General features: G+C 45.9%; 2 protein-coding genes across 11 annotated transcripts in view; both read left to right on the forward strand.

The window, feature by feature from the left end:
- LOC101138086 (protein FAM153C) overlaps positions 1-1,781 on the forward strand; it is a 44,126-nt gene extending 42,345 nt beyond the window's left edge. For 3 of the 4 annotated variants that reach the window (XM_063707065.1, XM_063707063.1, XM_063707066.1), the window contains one exon: positions 1,326-1,462. The gene's annotated coding sequence lies outside the window, so the exon portion shown is untranslated. The other variant, XM_063707064.1, reaches the window with a different exon arrangement.
- A 108-nt stretch (positions 1,782-1,889) lies between these two features.
- LOC109026804 (large ribosomal subunit protein eL19-like) lies at positions 1,890-23,003 on the forward strand. Of its 7 annotated transcripts, none has more exons than XM_063707069.1 (6): positions 1,890-1,986; positions 5,525-5,679; positions 5,786-5,972; positions 6,826-6,959; positions 7,718-7,787; positions 8,346-9,267. In XM_063707069.1, the coding sequence occupies exon 6, from the start codon at positions 8,581-8,583 to the stop codon at positions 9,169-9,171; it is 591 nt and encodes a 196-aa protein (XP_063563139.1). In that variant the 5' UTR covers positions 1,890-1,986; positions 5,525-5,679; positions 5,786-5,972; positions 6,826-6,959; positions 7,718-7,787; positions 8,346-8,580; the 3' UTR covers positions 9,172-9,267. The 7 variants fall into 7 exon arrangements, 2 of the variants coding, with proteins under 2 accessions (XP_063563139.1, XP_063563140.1); XR_010134016.1 differs by lacking the exons at positions 1,890-1,986; positions 8,346-9,267 and adding exons at positions 16,507-16,867; positions 18,097-18,755 and having other exon boundaries at positions 5,385-5,679; XR_010134018.1 differs by lacking the exons at positions 1,890-1,986; positions 8,346-9,267 and adding exons at positions 10,715-11,225; positions 16,507-17,584 and having other exon boundaries at positions 5,385-5,679.
- Positions 23,004-23,441: the final 438 nt, after the last annotated feature.

Below are 23,441 nucleotides of genomic sequence, written 5' to 3' on the forward strand. Positions count from 1 at the left end.
CCAGCAGGCCCTCAGTAGGTCCTGGTGTCAAGCAGGGGACACGGCAGGATCCAAGAAGCACTGAAATGTGCCCAGTCCCAGGAGTCCTTCAGCCTCTGGGGGGGTCTGGGGACCTCCAGTTCCAGGGGTCCTTCAGCTTCTGTGGGGGTCTGGGGTGGCCTCATGGCCCCATTTTTCAAGATGAGGTTGGAGGCTTCTGTATGTAGAGGGCACTGGCTTGGGCCAAATGCCAACAAAACAAACCCCTGAAGACATTTCAGGGCCATGCTCACTTGGGAGGGTTTGAGGGCATGATTTAGCGAGCCTCTGTTTTTTAAATATATTTTCCAATCTTGAAATAAGGTACACATATGAATGTGTGTGTGTGCGTACATATACACTGTTTTTCACTCTTTCAAATGTATGTCTTCTGTAACCCTTTTATGCTAGAATATACAAACATGAGAAATTTGTGTCTTACCAAAGCATAATTTTAAAAATTACAAAGCAAAGACAGGTCCAGTGGGGATGCTAGAAAGACCAGGTCTTATTAGGCAATAACAATGACGTGCTTCAGGAAGCTATGCATATTCAACGTGCAGCTCTTCTCCAGGAAGCTATGCATATTCAACGTGCAGCTCTTCTCCAGGAAGCTATGCATGTTCAACGTGCAGCTCTTCTCCAGGAAGCTATGCATATTCAACGTGCAGCTCTTCTCCAGGAAGCTATGCATATTCAACGTGCAGCTCTTCTCCAGGAAGCTATGCATGTTCAACGTGCAGCTCTTCTCCAGGAAGCTATGCATGTTCAACGTGCAGCTCTTCTCCAGGAAGCTATGCATGTTCAACGTGCAGCTCTTCTCCAGGAAGCTATGCATGTTCAACGTGCAGCTCTTCCGTCTGGGTGGCACAGAGGATCTGGGTGGCAAGGCAGGGTCACCACCCCCACCCTGTGTCATGAGACCTCCTGCTCCTCTTAGGGCCCACGGGCATGGGACTCTGCCTGTTGATCCTGGTATCCTTGAAATTCCCCCATTTCTCTGTGTCTGTTTTACCCTCCGGGGAACCAGCCCCCTGAAGGTGCCCGTGTGAGCGCCCAGGTTCAGTTCTTCCTCCATGACACTCACAGACACTCTCTGTGGACAGATAACCCCTCAGCAGAGAGCAGCACACAGGGCTCAGTGCCTTGACATCTGAGTAGACCTGATTGTGGGGAGCTCAGGGGCCCCAGGTCACCTTCCAGGGCCCAAGGAGGTCTCTGAGACCTGCACACCCATCCCAGGGAGCCCCTCCTCCCTCTACCTCTGTGCCTCCCTAGTGACCCTTGCACCTCTGTCTGTGTTGCAGATTCCTCGAACACCAGGAAGGGCCCCGATGTGGGGATGTCAACATGGCTCAGACTTGATGTGGATCGCGATCATTTCGGGAAATGTGTTACTCCAAAAACTTTTATAATCTTTCCTTAATTTGTTTTTAAATACTTTCCTGGCTAGGCATGGTGGCTTATTCCTGTAATCCCAGCACTTTGGGAGGCCGAGGCGGGTGGATCACCTGAGGTCAGGAGTTCAAGACCAGCCTGGCCAACAAGGTGAAACCCTGTCTCTACTAAAAATACAAAAATTAGCTAGGTGTGGTGGCACACTCTTGTAGACCCAGCTATTTGGGAGGCTGAGGCAGGAGAATCACTTGAACTCGGGAGACGGAGGTTGCAGTGAGCTGAGATCATGCCACTGCACCCCAGCACCTGGCAACAGAGTGAGACTTTGTCTCAAAAAAAAAAAAAAGAACAAAAAAATTCTGACTTTAACCTCTGTTTCTCAGAGGGCACAAATTGTTCTTGTATTGTTTCCATTTTACATTTTTTTCTTGAAGTTATTTTCCAATTGTTTTCATTCTTTCTGAAGTTTTGTTTACTCAGTTTTAAGTTTTTGTAATTTTGATAGACTTCTTTTGTGCTTTCATTTTCTTAATGACTTTTACCTCATTTTTAAAACAAATCCATAGTATGGTAAGTTACATCATGATGGAGTATTTTTATGTTTTGTGGTGATTTATATTCTGTATGTATTTTACATATATAAATGTTAATGGCCTGGTGCAGTGGCTACCGCCTGTAATCTCAGCAGTTTGGGAGACCAAAGCAGGAGGATTGCTTGACCCCAGGAGTTTAAGACCAGCCTGGGCAACATAGTGAGACCTCATCCCTACAAAAAAAAATATCCTTTAATTAGCTGGGCATGGTAGCATCCATCTGTAGCCCCAGCTACTTGGGAGGCTGAGGCAGGAGGATTGGTTGAGCCTAGGAGGTTGAGGCTCCAGTAAGCCATGACTGCACCACTGCACTCCAGCCTGGGTGACAGAGCAAGACCCTGTCTTAAAAAAGAAAAAAGTTTATTAATGTGAATATCAGTTAGAAATCTAGTTGTTCATTGCAAAACTAAACCAGTTTATAGCAGAAATAAGCACTTGGAGGGAAATGTTACATTTTCACTGCAGGCCTTGAATCCTTAGCCACTAGCTCTGTGTCCTTCAGGGTTCCGTGGTTCCTGGTTCCAGAGAGATCACCTGCTCCAATGTAACGAGTGAAGAGTTCTTTAGGTGATGGCTGCTGGGCCCAGCTTTGCTGTTGTCTTTGCTGTCTTGTAAGCTTTGTGTCGCTCAAGTTCAGTTGTGTATGAATGTACTAACCACTGTGAGCTTCTCCAAGCATGTGCAAGCAATTTGAGAGGAGCCTTTTAAGGATGTTTTATTGGGGGGGTCAGGTGAGGGAGATAACACGGGGGCAAGAAGGAAAGTTATTAATTCATGGGAAACTACCAGCCCTTCATCACCTAACTTGTGATTTACAGACACTGAGCACATTGCAGGTTGAGAAGGTGCTTGGTCCTTTTTGTAGCCTTATGCTGTGCTCTTCAGAGCCGTGAGGGTGCTGCTTTTTCTCACCATTTTGTTTCTTGTAGATTGCTTTCCTTGATGCTGGAAAACATTTTGAAGACAAGACTCTAAACAGTGACCTATGCCACACTAGTTTATTGGAAAATGAGAAACTTACATTACTGACAAGCTTGGAAGATTCTTCTGTCCTGCAGTGACCTGTGTTTCCCTGGTCTTTACCTTATCAATCTGCTTGATTCTCCTTTCTTGTGGCAGTAGTTATGATGCCAACTTTTGGGGTTCTTTGTCCTCCTCTTTTCTTCCTACCTGCCAGCATTCAAATGGCCACTTCTATTAAGTGATGCAATTCAAGAATGTATTTATTTATTAATCCTGATATGGTTTCACTCATCCCTCAGTTTAACATTTAGGGTACAAAGTAGTCACCTAGAGGTGCCACTCAATATACAGCAGTGTGTTTAGAAATTGAGGGAGCCATGAAATATTTAGCCTCTGCTCTCTGAGACCTCAGCCAGGTGCAAAGAAGAGATGCAGAACCGCATTTCAGATTGTGTTATGTACACCCAGCAGCACCAAAATGTGCCTGGGAATCATGGAGGTCAGAAATTTACCTCTGAGGCAGGTACGGCTGAAGCTTTACAAAAAGAGACGGGGTCTGTGCCAGGCCTTAGACGTGGGAGAAGGAGGGCGTGTCAGGAAGCAGAAACAGTGTCAGCAAAGGCGCTGCTGTGAGGCATGTGGGCAGTGTTTGGGGAACAGCCAGGGGCTTTCTGTGTCAGGTTTACAGCATCTGTGGGAGGCTGTGTTGGTAAATAAGCCCAGAGAAGTAGGCTGGGGCTACTTACATTAAAAGTATGCATGGCTTTGAAGGCCAGCTGAGTGGTATAAATAGAAACTACAAATAGTATCACATTTATTGAGGACAGCTTGTGCTGCCAAAAGAGTTTTTAAATTTTTTTGGATTCTGTAATTGATGGATAAAGAATTATTGACCTAAATGTATCTGATCTTAGAGTGTTTTAGTATACTAGATTATTGGAGGTGAAATGGCTAAGTCAAAGGTGATGAGTGTTTTTGAAACTCTTTATGTTAATTGCAAAATTAACCTCTAAAAAGGTAGGCCGGGTGCACTGGCTCACGCCTGTAATCCCAGCACTTTGGGAGGCCGAGGCGGGCGGATCACGAGGTCAGGAGATCGAGACCATCCTGGCTAACACGGTGAAACCCGTCTCTACTAAAAATACAAAAAATTAGCCGAATGTGGCGGCAGGCGCCTGTGGTCCCAGCTACTTGGGAGGCTGAGGCAGGAGAATGGTGTGAACCTGGGAGGTGGAGCTTGCAGTGAGCCGAGATTACGCCACTGCATTGCAGCCTAGGTGACAGAGTGAGACTCTGTCTCAAAAAAAAAAAAAAAAAAAAAAAGCCAGTGCCAGCTTAGACCATGACTGAGAGCTCTTGGTTTATCTTATCCTTGCTGAGCTGAATGTTGCAACATTGAAGCCTTCTGCAGTGTCCTCCCTCCCTCTTTCTCTCTTTCTCTCTCTCTCCTCCCTTCCTTCCTTTTACTTCTCTTAGGATAGGCTCGTCTGTACTTTTTTGATAGAGGTAACCATTTGCCACACCATTTTCTGAAGGGCCTGCTCTCTTCCCATTCATTTGTGATGGCACATTTATCCTACCCTAAGCTTTGATAACGTGTCAGGATCTTTCTGTCCTGTCCTCTCAAAGAGGTTAAATACTTTTTTATAATGACTTTTAATTGACTGAAGTTATAACAGTTTTCTCATGTCAAGTATAAAAGCAGGCCAGGCGAGGTGGCTCACACCTGTAATCCCAGCACTTTGGTAGGCCAAGGTGGGTGGAACACTTGAGTCCAGGAGTTTGAGACCAGCCTGGACAACATGGGACAACCCCATTTCTACAAAAAAAAAAAAAAAAAAAAATTATCCAGGCTAGGTGGTGCACGTGTGTAGTCCCAGTTACTCAGGAGGCTGAGGTGGGAGGATGGCTTGAACCCGGGAGGTGAAGATTGCAGTGAGCTGAGATCACACCACTGCATTCAGTCTGGGCAATAGAATGAGACTCCATCTCAGAAAAAAATTCTATACTTTATTGACTCATTTATGTCTGATAGGTATTTTTGATTACAAATTGTTTAGTCACTACTTTAAGGCCTGCTTTACTTTTTATTTTGTTTTATTGACTCATTTATGTCTTAGTCTTTTTTATTACAAATTATTGTTTAGTCACTACCTTAGAGCCTGTTTTATTTTTTCTTAATTTTATTGACTCATTTATATCTCAGCCGTTTTTATTACAAATTATTTATTGTTTAGTCACTGCCTTAGAGCCTGTTTTATTTTTTCTTAATTTTATTGACTCATTTATATCTCAGCCGTTTTTATTACAAATTATTTATTGTTTAGTCACTACCTTAGAGCCTGTTTTATTTTTTCTTAATTTTATTGACTCATTTATATCTCAGCCGTTTTTATTACAACTTATTTATTGTTCAGTCACTACCTTAGAGCCTGTTTTATTTTTTCTTAATTTTATTGACTCATTTATATCTCAGCCCTTTTTATTACAAATTATTTATTGTTTAGTCACTGCCTTAGAGCCTGTTTTATTTTTTCTTAATTTTATTAAAGGATGATATTGATGATGAAATGTCTTACGATGATCATTTAGAGGTTTATTTTGAACAACTGGCAATTCCAGGAATGATGGAATAAAACATATGAAGTAGAAGGACTGGAACCTCCAGAAAAAGTACTTTAAGTTACCTACAGGTGATCCTAGTCAGGTATGTTACAGTCTTAATGGCTTTTCAGAAATTTGACAGAAAATCACTATTGATCTCACTGGATGTTTACATGAATTTTAAGCCTTTGGTTTTCTGTTTTTTACAGGTATGAATTGATAAGAAATGCCTGCACCTTCCCTCCTTCCTATCTTTCCCTTGCCTACAGAAAATTAAAAGGCAAAACAATGGACATCTACATATTCTTCATTCAGATCAACCAGCGGCTAGCATTTGCCACCTTTTGCAGTTTCTTTCTCTTTCCATAAGTACTTTCTTCTCTGAATCATTTGAAAGTAAGTTGCAAAGAGCATGATGTTTTTACCCCAACACTTCAGCGTTTATCTCTTGTGAATAATGACATATTTCTATGTAATTACAGTTCTACCATCTAACTATAATACAGTAATTTGATGTACAGCCCATATTCAGATTTGCCCAATTGTCTCCAAAATGTTCTTTATTTTTGTTTTAGATCCACAGTTTAATCAAAGATTAACCTTGCCTTTGGTTGTCACGTCTCTTCTATTCTTTTACTTTGGAGTAGTTCTTTCAATACATGAAACATTTTGAAAAATCTAGGCTCTTTGTTTTGTGGAGTGACCCATAATCTAGATATATCTGGTTGCTTTTTTCTTCTCCTGACTAGAATAGATTGAGCATTTTGGCAAGAATACAGATTAAACAGTGTTCTCATGAGTGGATCCAGATTAAACAGGGAATAATGCCTAATTCAGATTAGGCAGTGTTGCGTACTCACCGCCTCACACCAGGAGATGTTTGCGTCTGTTTGTCCCGCGATTGCTGATGCTATGTTTAATGATTTTGGTTGAGGTAGTGTCAACTGGACATCTCCTTGTGAGGGTAGCTTTTCCCTTTTGTTATTAGTCATCTGTGGGATGAGACATCAAAGCACTGTGAACATCTTACTCCCCGGCAACCTTCACGAGCTGGTTTCAGCGCCATTGCTGAAGCCTCTTGGAAACATTCATTACTCCCATGGTTCCAATGGTGATTTTTCTCATTCCTTTTACATTGATTACTTGCCTCCTTGAGTAAGGTAGATGTTGTCTGCTCCCCATGTTTTCCCCTTCAAAATGTTTAATTTTAATTTAAATGATTAATACAGCTAAGTTATTCTTTCAACAGGCAAATGAAAACAGTAGCCTAAAGTGTCAGTTTCAACCAGAAAATAACAGCTCTGATTTCTCATGGCTCACACTCTTCTGAAACGACTCAGGAAGAGGCTGAGGAAGGCCGTGTTGTTTGTCTACCTGGGACTAGTAAGTATAGAAATAGAATTCCTTTGTTCTTAAATTCTACCTTTGACTTTACTTTTAAAATATAATTTCTTTGGTATGATTTAGCTCATGCCTGTAATCCTAGCATTTTGGGAGGCCAAAGAGGGAGAATTGATTGAGCCCAGGAGTTTGAGACCAGCCTAGGCATCATAGGGAGACTCTGCACACACACACACATACACACACACTAAGCAGGAATGGTGGCATGCGACTGTGGCTTCAGCTACCCGGGAGGCTGAGGTTGGAGGATCATTTGGACCCAGGAGGTGGAGGCTGCAGTGAACCATGATTGCGCCACTGCACTCCAGCCTGGGTGACAGAGCAAGACCCTGTTTCACAAAAGAAAAAGAAGAAGAGATCATCTATTAGTCTTCCTGGTTTTTCTTAAAATGTGATATGTGATAGTTGATAAGCTTTATGCATAAGTCAATCTGTGGCCATTTAATTTTGGGCTAAGGGCTTGTTCTATTATAGCACAGTAATCGTTTTACTAAATAGTGACTATCTGTAATGAAAAACAATATATTTAGTTTTAATACAGTTGAATACTCACAAATTTCTGGGGGAACTTGGTCAGGACATTTCAACTGAGAATTGTCAGGCACCTTCTCACTGATAGGCATGCTGCTCGGTGGTGCAGCTCATAAGCAGACAACCCCCTTCATGTAATTTAGTAGGAAAATGACAGAAATACTTGTGTAACTATAAAGTAAAGCAGAATTCTGGTTATTGAATCACAGCACCTACTGAAAGAAGTTCTCAAGTTCTGATTGAGTTCTAAAATTTTTTGAAGATTGGAATTCTTCATATGTAAGTAAAAACAATTTCTGATGACCCATTTCTAGTCCATCTTCTAAAGAAGTATTTAATCTGGGCCATGTGCGGTGGCTCACGCCTGTAATCCCAGCACTTTGGGAGGCCGAGGCAGGTGGATCACGAGGTCAGGAGATCAAGACCATCCTGGCTAACACGGTGAAACCCCGTTTCTATTAAAAATACAAAAAAGGCCGAGCGTGGTGGCTCACACCTGTAATCCCAGCACTTTGGGAGGCTGAGGTGGGCAGATCACGAGGTCAGGAGATCGAGACCACGGTGAAACCCCGTCTCTACTAAAAATACAAAAAATTAGCCAGGCATGGTTGTGGGCTTCTGTGGTCCCAGGTCCTCGGGAGGCTGAGGCAGGAGAATGGCGTGAACCCGGGAAGTGGAGCTTGCAGTGAGCTGAGGTCGCACCACTGCACTCCAGCCTGGGTGACAGAGCAAGACTCTGTCTCAAAAAAAAAAAAAAAAATAGGTCTCACTGCACCTTTGCAGTAATTATATGAAGGGGTAGCCTGCCCCTCCATACCTGTGGGTATATCTTGTCAGGTGGGATGAGAGACTGAGAAAAGAAATAAGACACGGAGACAAAGTACAGAGAAAGAACAGCGGGCCCAGGAGACCGGCACTCAGCATACGGAGGACCTGCACCGGCACCGGCCTCTGAGTTCCCTCAGTTTATTGATTACCATTTTCACTGTCTCAGCAAGAGGAATGCGGTAGGAGAGCAGGGTGTCAGCAAGAAAACATGTGAGCCTTTCCTTTCGCTGCTGCGGCCGCAGCCATGAGCATGCTCGGGCTTCAGAAGAGGCTCGCCTCTAGTGTCCTCCGCTGTGGCAAGAGGAAGGTCTGGTTAGAACCCAGTGAGACCACTGAAATCGCCAATGCCAACTCCCGTCAGCAGATCCGGAAGCTCATCAAAGACGGGCTGATCATCCGCAAGCCTGTGATGGTCCATTCCTGGGCTGGATGCCGGAAAAACACCTTGGCCCGCCGGAAGGGCAGGCACATGGGCATAGGTGAGCGGAAGGGTACAGCCAATGCCCGAATGCCAGAGAAGGTCACATGGATGAGGAGAATGAGGATTCTGGGCCGGCTGCTCAGAAGATACCGCGAATCTAAGAAGATCGACCGCCACGTGTATCACAGCCTGTACCTGAAGGTGAAGGGGAATGTGTTCAAAGACAAGCGGATCCTCATGGAACACATCCACAAGCTGAAGGCAGACAAGGCCTGCAAGAAGCTCCTGGCTGACCAGGCTGAGGCCCGCAGGTCCAAGACCAAGGAAGCACGCAAGCGCCCTGAAGAGCGCCTCCAGGCCAAGAAGGAGGGGATCATCAAGACTTTATCCAAGGAGGAAGAGACCATGAAATAAAAGCTCCCCCTTTGTCTGTACATACTGGCCTCTGTGATTACATAGATCAGCCATCAAAATAAAACAAGCCTTAAAAAAAAAAAAAAAAAAAGAAAACATGTGAGCAAAGGAATCTGTGTCACAAATAAGTTCAAGGGACAGTATTATGCCTGGATGTGCACGTAAGCCAGATTTATGTTTCTCTCCACCCAAACATCTCAGTGGAGTAAAGAATAATAAAGCAGCATTGCTGCCAACATGTCTCATCTCCCACCACAGGGCGGTTTTTCTCCTATCTCAAAACTGAACAAATGTACAATCAGGTTTTATACCGAGACATTCAGTTCCCAGGGGCAGGCAGGAGACAGTGGCCTTCCTCTATCTCAACTGCAAGAGGCTTTCCTCTTTTACTAATCCTCCTCAGCACAGACCCTTCACAGATGTCGGGCTGGGGGACGGTCAGGTCTTTCCCATCCCATGAGGCCATATTTCAGATTTTCACATGGGGAGAAACCTTGGACAATACCCGGCTTCCCAGGGCAGAGTTCCCTGTGGCTTTCCGCATTGCATTGTGCCCTTGGTTTATTGAGACTGGAGAATGGCGATAACTCTTACCAAGCATACTGCTTGGAAACATGTTGTTAACAAGGCACATCCTGCATAGCCCTAGATCCCTTTAACCTTGATTCCATACAACACATGTTTCTGTGAGCTCAAGGTTGAGGCAAAGTTACAGATTAGCAGCATCACAGGGCAAAGCAATTGTTCAGAGTACGGGTTAACATGGAGTTTCTTATGTCTTCCCTTTCTACATAGACACAGTAACAGTCTGATCTCTCTTTCTTTTCCCTACAATTATAGTCCATTGTGTACATGGAAACAAGGCCTTCTGAAAACATGTATTATTGATCAGAGGCAGCAGCAGTGAGAAGCCAGTGTGTCGTATTGTCCAACACACACTTCCCACACAGCCCTGCCATGCTCACTCATGACTTTCTGACAAACTGCTTTGTCGCTAGGAAGCCCTTAATTTTCCTCTGTGCTCTCCAAGAGAAAGAGGGCCTCCCTATTGTTAACAGCTGGAGGAAAATGAAAAAGTAAGCTTTTCCTTAGCATTGGAAAACGTTTTTTTTTTTTAACTTTTAGGTTCAGGTGTGCGTGTACAGGTTTATCATACAGGTAAACTCGTGTCATGGGGGTTTGTTATACAGATTATTTCATCACCCAGGTACTGAGCCCAGCCCCCAATAGTTATTTCTTCTGCTCCTCTCCCTCCTCGCACCCTCCACCCTAAAGTAGGCTCCAGTGTCTATTGTTCCTTTCTTTGTGTCCACGTGTTCTCGTCATTTAGCTCCCACTTATATGTGAGAATGTGCAGTATTTGCTTTTCTGTTCCTGAGTTAGTTCACTTAGGATAGTGATCTCCAGGTCTGTCCATGTTTCTGAATAAGATGTGATCTCCTTCTTTTTTATGGCCGCATAGTATTCCACGGAGCATATGAACTACATTTTCTTGATCCGGTCAGTTATTATGGGCATTTAGGTTGATTCCCCGCTCCTGCAGAAGCCAGCCTTCTGTGTATCACCGCATGGCCCCGTGACACAGGAAAATGCATGTCTCTGGGATAGGATGACTGTTTCTCATCCCACATGGTAAGGAGTTTTCAAAGTTCGCGAGCGTTTATTCAGCACCTGCTGTGAGCTATGCCGATGGTGCCACGGGACAGGTGGTGGGGGACACAGCCTGCAGTAACAGAGAACACCCTTCCCTCAAGAGCCTGCGTTCTTCTTGGGGGAGACAGAAAATGAGCCAAGTCCTGGAGCTGCCTGCATGGGGAGTGAGCGAGGAGGAATTGCAGTGAGGGGCAGGCAGCGGGGGAGAGCTTCACGCCCACCGCCCCGCTGGGTCCACACTCTTGTGCTGCCCTCTATTGGAGGGTCGAATTAGGGCCATGTCAACTTCTGGGTAGTTCAGATCTAGTTGGGATTCCGGCTTGACAAGACCTTTTCCTCTTTCTCAAGGGGCCCTGGATTGTTCAACTGGGAAGGGAAGCTGTAAGAATCGCCTAGTCCAGGTGACTCAAAGTGTACTTTTGGAGTCTCTTCTGGGGCCATGAAGCGGGGCTGGGGGAAGCCAGGGGTTCTGGGGATTCTACCTTAACTCACCTGTTAACTGGTGAAAGACACCTTCTGACCAAAGATCACAAGATGAAAACCTGGAAAAGCCTCAAGAGAGTCTACATTACCTGGAAGGACTCTGAGGCCTAGAGAGAAAGAACTTGCAAACTGATGCCAGCTGACTTGCCCTCCAGGGCTCAGCCCGCTGCCATGAGCTTTGTCTTGTGGCTTTTGTATCTCCAATGTCAAGTGGCCCAGGGAAAACAGGCACCTGCTCTGTGGATGAGAGGTGTGGCCTGGTGATGTTGCCAGAGAGGGCATATCTGTTTCCTGGGGGTGGAATAAAATGAATTCTCCCAGGTCTTACACCTGCTATAAGATGCTTCTGGTCAATGGGTATTTGGAATACTGCCACGTTAGTTAGTGGGGAGGCATCTGGGATCTTTGATTCTGTGCAACAAAGCAGTTCCCTTTCCTATGTCAGAACCCTCCTTACCCTTTGAGCTCACCTGGCCCTGCCACCTGGTATTCCATAACCTTCTCTCAAAGGCAACAGAAAGACCACAAGATACTGTAGACAATCCATTGGTGTGATTAAATATTTTGGAGATCTCTTGGCATTTGCTTCCTGGCAACTGTGGGGTAACGTTCTCTACACCAAATGTCTCAAACTCAACTGTCTACAAGAGCCAAGTAAGTGCCCTAATGAATGAAGTCGGCCAGGCAGGAACTGAGAATTACAGAAGGGAGGCGTCCACCATCACCCTTGCTTGGAATGCAGCCCTCCAAGACCTGGTCTTCCTTTTTTTTTTTTTTTTTTTGAGATGGAATCTTGCCCTGTCGCCCAGGCTGGAGTGCAGTGGCGTGATCTTGGCTCACTGCAACCTCCGCCACCCGGGTTCAAGCAGTTCTCCTGCCTCAGCCTCCCAAGTAGCTGGGATTATGGGTGCATGCCACCACTCCTGGCTAACTTTGTATCTTTAGTAGAGACAGGGTTTCATCATGTTGGCCAGGCTGGTCTTTAACTCCTGACCTCATGATCCGCCTGCCTTGGCCTCCCAAAGTGTTGGGATTAAAGGTGTGAACCACCACGCCTGGCCAGGAGAACATCTTGAACCTGAGAGGCAGAGGTTGCAGCGAGCCAAGATCGCGCCACTACACTCCAGCCTGGGCAGCAGAGCAAGACTCTGTCTCTAAATAACTAAATAAATAAACATATCAAAGAAGCAATCAAAAGTAGGAATAAGAAGAGACTATCAAATATGAGAAGCAACCAGGTAGATTTCCTTCATCCTCCTATTGGACCGCCAGCTGGGGCTTCCACTTTAGAATGTTAACCAAAATGCGCATGGACCTGTTGAACCTGCTTTTTGTTTGTTTGTTTGTTTTTTGGGATGGAGTCTTGCTCTGTTGCCCAGGCTGGAGTGCAATGGTGTGACCTTGGCTCACTGCAACCTCCGCCTCCCAGGTTCAAGCGATTCTCCTGCCTAAGCCTCCCAAGTAGCTGGGATTACAGGCGCCCGCCACCAGGCCCGGCTAATTTTTGTATTTTCAGTAGAGACAGGGTTTCACCATGTTGGCCAGCCTGGTCTTGAACTCCTGACCTTAGAACCTGCTTTATTTTTATCATTCTATTTTGATTTCCTTTTGAACGCTTCCTTAACTCCCTTACCATTTGCTAAAATTGGGTAGGTGCTTTATGGTGATGTCCCAACATAATTTTAAGTCTCTTATTGCTTGAACCCGGGACACGGAGGTTGCAGTGAGCCAAGATCATGCCACTACAGCCTGGATGACAGAGTAAAACTCCATCTCAAAAAAAAAAAAGAAAGGTCTCTTAAAAGGATAAAGGACATGATACCTGGTAGAAGTAAACTTAGAAATACTGTCCTCTAAATGCTCGTGTTGTTTAGAGAATTAAAATATTTGGCTTAGCAGCTTGGGTTTCTTAAAATGACTTCTAAAAATATTGCATTTACTAAATCTTCTTTCCTGGCCACTCATTGACTTAATTTCTGTCCTTATATGCTGTGTCTAGGACATTTAGATATAGGAGGTAAATTGTAGCACATTTTGGGAACACTGTGAATAGAGGAGCTGATAAACACATGGAGTGAAACGGGCCAAGAATTGCTGTGAATATTAAAGATAAATAAAGGCCAGTAACAGGAAAAAGAAAGGGACACACAATTCATTGATCAGATTCATAGTTATAAAAAAATGCTCTCGCTTAAAGATTATCCCATTTCTGGGAAAATGGTTATTGCTGTCTCTCTGCTCTATTTTCTACATTATCATAGCGTAAAATGAATTTTTAGGGGATGTTTACAGTTCAATGCATCTTAACAAGTGTATAGATTCATGCAACCACCACCACAAACGGGACACAGCACAGTTCCATCACCCCAAAATCTCCTTCATGCTGCCCTCCACAGTCTCCCCCCACCCACCCCCACCTCCTAGCAACCACTGATCTGTTCTCCATCACTACAGTTTTGTCTTTTCAAGAATGTCATATAAATGGAATCACACAGAGTTTATAACATTTTGATATTTGGCATCTTTCTCTCTTTCTTTTTTTTTTTTTTTTTTTTTGACAGAGTTTTCACTATTGCTGCCCAGGCTGGAGTGCAATGGTGTGACCTCAGTTCACAGCAACATCCGCCTCCCTGGTTCAAGTGATTCTGCTGCCTCAGACTCCCGAGTAGCTGGGATTACAGGCATGTGCCACCATGCCCAGCTAATTTTGTATTTTTAGTAGAGACAGGGTTTCTCCATGTTGGTCAGGCTGGTCTCAAACTCCCGACCTCAGATGATCTGCCTGCCTTGGCCTCCCAAAGTGCTGGGATTATAGGAATGAACCACTGCACCCAGCCTATCTTCCTTATCTTTCAGGGCAATGCCTGATGTCATACACAAGCCAGCTCCTTCAGCTCCTTCTTACTGTCTAGATTGCCATCCGTCTTTAGCATGATTACAGAGCATGTCTGATTGCAGTGGCAAGCGTTAGGACTCACTCAGAGCCTTGTGGCTTTTCTCTTTTTTTTTTTTTTTGAGACAGAGTCTCGCTCTGTCAGCCAAGCTGGAGTGCAGTGGCGCAATCTCAGCTCACTGCAACCTCCATCTCCTGGGCTCAAGCAATTCTCCTGCCTCAGCCCCCTGAGTAGCTGGGATTACAGGCGTGTGCCACCACACCCGGCTAATTTTTGTATTTTTAGTAGAGACGGGGACTCACCATGTTGGCCAGGCTAGTCTTGAACTCCTGACCTCAGGTAATCCGCCCGCCTCGGCCTCCCAAAGTGCTGGGATTACAGACATGAGCCACCGTGCCCGGCCACCTTGTGGCTTTTCTTCTCCATGTTGAGAAGCCGTGTACCGGCCTTGGCAGTGAGACTGGTGGTGGCCTGGGGAAAAGTGGGCATGTGGATAATGTGTGGTTCAGTCTGAAGCTCCTCAGCTAATGTCCCAATTGCCTCAAGTGGTGATCAGGACAGCCTAAACTTTTAAATATTTATTTATTTATTATTATTATTATTTGAGACAGGGTCTTGTTCTCTCGGCCAGGCTGGAGTGCAGTGGCACAATCTCAGCTCACTGCAACCTCTGCCTCCTAGGTTCAAGCGATTCTCCCACTTCAGCCTCCCAAGTAGCTGGGATTACAGGTGTCTGCCACCACCACACCCGGCTAATTTTTGCATTTTTGGTAGAGATGGAGTTTCGCCATGTTGGCCAGGCTGGTTTCAAACTCCTGACCTCAGGTGATTTACCCACCTTGGCCTCCCAAAGTGCTGGGATTACAGGTGTGAGCCACCGCGCCTGGCCTAAATATTTATTTATTTATAACACTTGTTTGAATTCTCCTTTTTGTACTTAACGCTGGCTCCATTGTGTGCAACACTGCCATCTGCTGTTAGGATTTGTGTCTGAGAACCTGGGCCCACAGTCTCGCTGCGGGTGCAGAACTGGCAGAAAAGCCAACTGCACTTCCCCTGTGTGGTTAAACGACGGTGAACAAGTCCAAGGTGGAAAGAATAACCAAGTATATGCCTTAAGATCCTTTCTTGGAGGTCCCCAGGTGAAATACTAATCAGATCCTTCAGCATTTCCTCCTGTCCAAAAGGATCCTGCTGTATTCCTGTTTCTTTGTCATGAACCGATCACGGCTTTTCAATGATGCATTATCTCATTTCGACAAAATATCTGAGAGCTGGCTGGGGCACGGTGGCTCATGCCTGTAATGCCATCTCTTTGGGAGGCCGTAGAGGGAGGATTGCTGGAGACCCAGAGTTCAAGACCAGCCTGGGCAACAAAAGTGAGACCCCGTCTCTACAAAAAATATAAAAATTAGGAGGTCAAGGCAGGTGGATCACTTGAAGTCAAGAATTCAAGTTCAGCCTGGCCTACATGGAGAAATCCTGTCTGTACTAAAAATACAAAAATTAGCTGGGCATGGTGGCGCACGCCTGTAATTCCAGCTACTCGGGAGGCCGAGGCTTGAGAATCACTTGAACCTGGGAGGTGGAGGTTGCAGTGAGCCATGGTTATGCCACTGCACTCCAACCTGGGTGACAGAGGCCCTGTTAAGAAAGAAGAAACAAGAAAGAGAGAGAGAGAGAGAGAAAGGAAGGAAAGAGAAGGAGAGAGATAAAGAAAAGAAGGAACAGAAGTCGAAGGAAGGAAGACACAGATAAGAGCAGCAAAATAAGAGAAGAAAAAGAAGCAGTAGAGGCCGGGCGCGGTGGCTGACGCCTGTAATCCCAGCACTTTGGGAGGCCGAGGCGGGCGGATCACGAGGTCAAGAGATCGAGACCATCCTGGCTAACACGGTGAAACCCCGTCTCTACTAAAAATACAAAAAAAATTAGCCGGGCGTGGTGGCGGGCTCCTGTAGTCCCAGCTACTCGGGAGGCTGAGGCAGGAGAATGGCGTGAACCCGGGAGGCGGAGCTTGCAGTGAGCCGAGATTGCGCCACTGCACTCCCGCCTGGGCCACAGAGCGAGACTTCGCCTCAAAAAAAAAAAAAAAAAAAAAAAAAAAAAAAAAAAAAAAGAAGCAGTAGAGAATCAAAAGAGCCAAAAATGGTTTCTTTGAAAAGACTAATAAAATCGACACATTTGTTAGCAACACTAATCAAAGGAGGAAGAAAGAGAAGGCAATGTAAAGCTAAGAAGAAAAGGGAGTACATTTCTGATTTGAACATGGCAAATTAAAGACAGGATTTCCCTCTTTTCTTTATAGGAAACAATCATAACAAGAATAAGAAGCAAGCCGGGTGCGGTGGCTCATGCCTGTAATTCCAGCACTTTGGGAGGCCGAGCTGTGAGGATCACTTGAGCCCAGGAGTTTGAGACCAACCTGGGTAACATAATGAGACCTTACAAAAAAAAAATTAAATTAAATTTCAAAAACATAATTAGATACCAGTGTATCCCCAGCAGATTGACACAAATTAAAAGTCAACAGTATCCTGTGTTGGTGAAGACATACAGCAACTGGAAGTCTCCTGTGCATGTTAGCCACGTTTATACCCTTCATCTCAGCAGTTTCACTCTTAACGATATATGCTAGAGAAACTCTTACTCATGTGCTCCACGGACAGGTAGGAGGGCCCAAGGTAACCTTGTTTGTAATTAAGAAAAAATAAAAACAGGAAACAAGGCAAGTGTCCAATGGGATAATGGATTAGTAAATTGTGATACGCAACGAAACTGCATATGTGCGCACATCAACATGAATGAACCCTCCAAACACAATGTTGAGGGAAAAAACAAGCAAATCACAGAATACAAAAAATATATAATACCTTTGTATAAAGTTCAAAAACAAGCAAAACTGACCAATATATTCTTCAACAATAAGTGCATGCATACGTAAATGTGGTAAACATGAAGAAAAGCAAGGAAGCGATAAAAGCCCAGAGCAGATTACTAGGGGGATAAGGAGGGAGAGGATGCATTTGGGAGGGGCTAACAGTGGCTTCAAAGATATCCTTAGCATTCTATTTCTTCTTCTTTTTTTTTTTTTTTTTACCAGAGAAGGCATTGCTCCATTGCCCAGGTTGCGATCATAGCTCATTGCAGCCTTGACCTCCTGGGCTCAAGCAATCCTCCCACCTCAGCCTCCTGAGTACCTGGGACCACAGGCATGCACCAACATACCCAGCTAATTTTTTTTTTTTTTTTTTTTTTTGAGATGGAGTCTTGCTCAGTCGCCCAGGCTGGAATGCAGTGGCGTGATCTCGGCTCACTGCAACCTCTGCCTCCCGGGTTCACGCCATTCTCCTGCCTCAGCCTCCCAAGTAGCTAGGACTACAGACGCCCGCCACCACACCCGGCTAATTTTTTTTTTTTTTTTTTTTTGTATTTTTAGTAGAGACGGGGTTTCACCATGTTAGCCAGGGTGGTCTCAATGTCCTAACCTCGTGATCCACCCACCTCAGCCTCCCAAAGTGCTGGGATTACAGGCGTGAGCCACCACGCCCGGCTTAATTTTTAAATTTTTTGTAGAGACAGGATCTCACTATGTTGCCCAGGCTGGTCTCATATCCCTGGGCTCGAGCGATTCTCCTGCCTGGCCTCCCAAAGTGCTGGGATTCCAGGAGTGAGCCACTGTGCCCGGCCAGCATTCTATTTCTTAAGCAGCCTATTGGGTGCATAAGGGCTCATTTCATTATTTTTCACACCTTATATATGCATGTATAAATATATATGCTTCTTACATATGGAAAATAAAATCTCATGAGAAAAAAATCTAATCTAAACCAAAAGAGGACTGTGTGTATCTGCAGCAGTTACGAAAAATAAAAATGCTTTCTCGTTGATGCTCCAGGAGAGCTGGGGAGCACACGAGTCGTCAGTGCCTGTCATCTGCACATCATCATACATAGCCCCCTTTGGATCTCAGAAGTTCCCCAGATGGGACCCACCAGCAAGAGGGCCCTGTGTTGTTGGAGGTGGCAGCTACCTCTGTGGCTTGTCCCAGGGTCACCAGAAATTCTGGAGAGAAATAGATGTGGTCCGTGAGATGAAATAAGTGAAACCTTCACTTCTGCTTATTTGGAAAGACTCCCTCAGACTTAGTTTCTTCGTCTGAAAAATGGGCGTAATTACCACCTGATGGGGTTCTTGTGAGAATCACATGAGCTAATCTATGCTCAGGATGCAAAGCATGGAACTCCTCTTGCCTTCTGAAATTACGTGAGAAGAGCTCCAGCACCACTCCTTCATCCCGAGACTCTCCCAGCCTTGCACAGTCCAGAGAAGGTCACTGCAGATTAAAATAGACCTAAAAGACACATCTACCAAATGCAGCGTGTGGACTTTAGGTGGATTCTGACTGAAACCCACCAATCCCGCTTGATCCGTGGTTCCACTTTCCACCATTGCAGTTGTCTGTGGTACAATTCAATAAGATAGTCTTAGGGAGAGAGACCACATTCACATAACTTTTATTACAGTGTATTATCAATTATTGTTGTTAAACTCTTACTGTGCCTCATTTATAATTACACCTTATTATAGGTGTGTATGTATAGGAAAAAATATAGTATACAAGGGCTCGGCATTGTCTGTGGTTTCACGGCATCCACAGGATCTCGGAACATACACCCCGCAGATAAGGGGGGGCAGCTATATAAAAATGTATTCTTGAGAAAATCAGGAAAAGGCAAATAAGGATTGGGCATTAAAAGATGCCCAAGTGGCTGGGCGCAGTGGCTCAAGCCTGTAATCCCAGCACTTTGGGAGGCCTAGGCAGGTGGATCACCTGAGATCAGGAGTTTGAAACCAGCCAGGCCAACATGGTGAAATCCCATCTCTACTAAAAATGCAAAAATTAGCCGGGAATGGTTGCGAGTGCCTGTAATCCTAGCTACTAGGGAGGCTGAGGCAGGAGAATCACTTGAGCCCAGGAGACGGAGGTTGCAGTGAGCCAAGATCATGCCACTGCACTCCAGCTTGGCCGACAGAGCGAGACTCTGTCTCAAAAAAAAAAGATGCCAAAGATGCCAAAGTGTGATAGTGCAATTGGGTTTTTAAAAAATTCTTATCCTCCTGGTGACATGCACCTGTAGTCCCAGCTGAGGTGGAAAGATTGCTTGAGGCCAGGAGTTCAAGACCAGCCTGGGCAACATAGCAAGACCATATATACACACAAAAAATTAGCCAGGCATGCTGGTGTGTGCCTGTAGTCTTAGCTACTTGGGAGGCTGAATCAGGGAGATCGCTTGAGCCCAGGAGTTTGAGGCTGCAGTGAGCCAAGATCACACTACCACACTCCAGCCTGGGCAACAGAGTGAGACCTCATCTCTTAAGAAGAAAATTTTAGCCTTTAGAGATACAGCCTGAAGTATTTATGGGTAAAATACTATAATGTCTGAGGTTTGCTTTTAAATAATCCGATCGTGTGAGTGGATGTGAGTGCATAAAGATGAAACAAGAGGCCAGGCGCAGTGACTCATATCTGTAATGCCAGCACTTTGGGAGGCTAAGGCGGGCAGATTGCTTGAGCCCAGAAGTTCGAGACCAGCCTGAGCAACATAGTGACACCTCGTCTCTACAACTAAAAAAAGAACTTAAAAAAAAGAAAAAAGGTGAAACAGGCCGGGTGCGGTGGCTCATGCCTATAATCCCAGCACTTTGGGAGGCCAAGGTGGGTGTATCGCTTGAGGTCAGGAGTTCGAGACCAGCCTGGTCAACATGGTGAAACCCCATCTCTACTAAAAATGCAAAAATTAGCCAGGCGTGGTGGCGGGTGCCTGTAATCCCAGCTACTCCGGAGGCTGAGGCACGAGAATCGCTTGAACCAGGTAGGCGGAGGTTGCAGTGAGCTGAGATCATGCCACTGCACTCCAGCCTGGGTGACAGAGTGAGACTCCATCTCAAAAAAAAAAAAAAAAAAGGTGAAACAAGTGGTCCTGAGATGCTCACTGTAGGTAGCTGATAGCTGCCTGATAGGTACAAGAGAGTTTATTGCTCTCTTCGTTCTTCTTTGATGTATGTGTGAAATGCTTTGTGGAAGGAGGGAAGGAGGATGGGAGAGAAGCAGGGAGGAAGGAAAGCACTCTGAACATTTCCTGTTGTGTAGGTAAGAACTCCAGCGCATCTCAGACCACCAGAGCTCGGGCCACCAAGCTCTGCTACTGAGGGCTGCCCTCCTGCTTGCAGTGACACCACTAGCAGCGTAAGCTTCCAGAAGAGGATGGTTCCACACACAGTGCCAGCTTCACCAGTCCTTCTGGGCACAAACACACCCAAGGGATTCCTGCATCGAGAATGCAGGGTCTGAGTGGGCTCCAGCATCTCTCCCTGTGGATTCCATGGCCCTTGTCCTCTCCAGGCCCAGGAAATCCAGCACAAGACGTAGGGCCACCTTCCTTTTTCAACCTCCTGAAATACCAGAGCAGCTCCCCTTCAAATCATCCCACCCCTTCAGAAGGGGCTCAGATCTGGGAGGAAAAGGGCTCCCAGTGTGGGGCACTGTCACCCTCCACAGGCCACAGAGGACCCTCCTGGGATGGGGAAAGAGATGGGTGGGCTGGGTGGGGAGACTGTTTTCTGGTCACACCTGTTGCTCCCCATTCTACCTCCCCCCACTTGAATACAGACAAGGAGACCTCTTGCTAGAAAAGTGACATCATGGCAGGGCATGGTGGGTCACACTTGTAATCCCAGCACTTTGGGGGGCCAAGGCGGGCAGATCACTTGAGGTCAGGAGTTCAAGACCAGCCTAGCCAACATGGTGAAACCCCATCTCCACTAAAAATACAAAAATTAGACTGGCGTGGTGGCATGCACCTGTAATCCCAGCTAGTCAGGAGGCTGAGGCACAAGAATCGCTTGAACCCAGGAGGCGGAGGTTGCAGTGAGCTGAGATTGTGCCACTGCACTCCAGTTTGGCCGACAGAGCGAGACTCTGTCTCAAAAAAAAAAAAAAAAAAAAAGTGACTGTAAGTTACATGCCTATAACTCTCCATGCTACAAGCCAGGGAAACAGCGAGAGGCCACGTGCAGATGGGAGTGGCCCCTTCCCACTCCCAAGATCAAGAGCTCCTTATGCATCCACCAGCTTGTAGTCACTTGCTTCTTCTCACAGACGTTCCTGAGAGGAGATTTCCCACCAGCCTGACATATTGTCGGGGAGAAAGTCACTTCCCAACCTTGCTTTAGGCCAGTGTTTACTGAGAGACAGGCATGTGCCTCAGAAGGGAGAAAACTTCCTCCCAAAGCATGTTAGTATATAAGTATCTTCCAGCCAATTTCTTTCCTTTGAAAAAACCTTACTGACCAAAATTTTTCAAAATAAAAAAATTGGGGAGAGGAAGATTCTAAGACAGTGCAGTAGCAAGTTCCAGAAATCTGCCTCTTCACCTAGACAACAATTGCGCCGGCAGAATCTGTCTGATGTGACTATTTTGGCACTCTGGAGTCTATTGACGGCTTCCAACTGTGGCTAATTTGGGTCAGTTTCAGCTCTCAGCAGGCAGCAGCCACCCATCTCCCATCCCATGCCCCTGGCAGGCAGCTGTGCACATGTTCCTGGAGCAGCTTGCAGACAGCTGGTGGGTGGGAGCCGGGTGAACAAAAAGGACCCTGTCCTCCAAATATGGGAGGTCTGTGCTCTGCTCACTGATTGCTGCTTCTGATCACTGAGGTACAAAAAGGTGGTGGTTATTGTAGTTGCACCTGCCCCCGATGTTGCAAGCCCTGCCCCCTCTGACTGAAGTGACTTCCAGAGGATTTAAGGACTGTGGGCCTGCCCCCACCTGGTTCACATTTCTCTTTCTCCCCTCTTGGGAGGCAGACATTGAAGACCAGAACATTCAAAAGCAACTGCATATATGGGGGAAATTAGAGTCACCATGTGTGCCCCAGGGAAGGCGCACGTTCAGAGAAGACTTGAGAAAACCTTAAGTTTATAGCTCTGGCTGATCATTGGCACAGACTACAAAGATTAATTTTAAAAAAAAAAAGTCTGGCTGGGTGTGGTGGCTCACGCCCGTAATCCCAGCACTTTAGGAGGCCAAGATGGGTCGATCACCTGAGGTCAGGAGTTTGAGACCAGCCTGGCCAATATGGTGAAACCCTGTCTTCTACTAAAAGTACAAAACTTGGCTATGCATGGTGGTTCATGCCTGTAATCCCAGCACTTTGGGAGGCTAAGGCTGGTGGATCGCCTGAGGCCAGGAGTTCAAGACCAGCCTGGCTAACGTGGCGAAACCCCGTCTCTACTAAAATTTAAAAAATTAGCTGGGCATGGTAGCACGTGCCTGTAATCTCAGCTACTTGGGAAGCTGAGACAGGAAAATTGCTTGAACCCAGGAGGCAGAGGTTGCAGTGAGCTGAGATCACGCCACTGCACTCTAGCCTGAGCGACAGAGGAAGACTCCATCTCCAAAAAAAAAAAAAAATTATCCAGGCGTGGTGGTGAATACCTATAGTCCCAGCTACTCTGAGAGATGAGGCACAAGAATTGCTTGAACCTGGGAGGTGGAGGTTACAGTGAGCCAAGATCCAGCCACTGAACTCCAGCCTGGGTGACAGAGTGAGACTCTGTCTCCAAAAAAAGAAAGAAAGAAAGAAAGAAAACAGATTGAAGAGGCCAGGCACAGTGGCTCACGCCTGTAATCCCAACACTTTGGGAGGCTGAGGCGGGTGGATCACTTGAGGTCAGGAGTTCAAGACCAGCCTGGCCAACATGGTGAAACCCAGTCTCTACTAAAAACACACAAAAAATTATCCAGGTGTGGTGGTGTGTGCCTGTAGTCCCAGTTACTCGGGAGGCTGAGGCAGGAGATGGAGGTTGCTGTGAGCTGAGATCGTGCCACTACACTCCAGCCTGTGTGACAGAGGGAGACTCCCTCTTAAAAAAAAAAAAATTGAAGAAAACTGAACAGAGTCTATAGGATCTGCGAGACACCTTCAAGCAGACCAACATACACATTGTGGGGGCCCCAGAAGTGCATACGTGTCTGTAAGTAGTGTTTTCCCAGCATGACTTGGAGGAAACCCTGCCTTTCTGGCTTAGGCTCGGCCACAGCCATCTATGTGAGACCAACCCAGAAACACTGGTGCCTTGGGGAGAGAGTGAGCCTGGTGGAGGGACACTCCGGTTGGGAACTGGACAGCCCCAGTTCTGCAAATAACTGCATGTGCTTGTGAGACCGACTCACCCCA

Source organism: Gorilla gorilla, chromosome 4 (genome assembly GCF_029281585.2).
Source record: "Gorilla gorilla gorilla isolate KB3781 chromosome 4, NHGRI_mGorGor1-v2.1_pri, whole genome shotgun sequence".
In the NCBI taxonomy this organism is placed as follows: domain Eukaryota; kingdom Metazoa; phylum Chordata; class Mammalia; order Primates; family Hominidae; genus Gorilla; species Gorilla gorilla.

Bases quoted from the DNA above. Each gene is read 5' to 3' on its own strand.
- LOC109026804 (XM_063707069.1), top strand. From the start codon at position 8,581: ATGAGCATGCTCGGGCTTCAGAAGAGGCTCGCCTCTAGTGTCCTCCGC.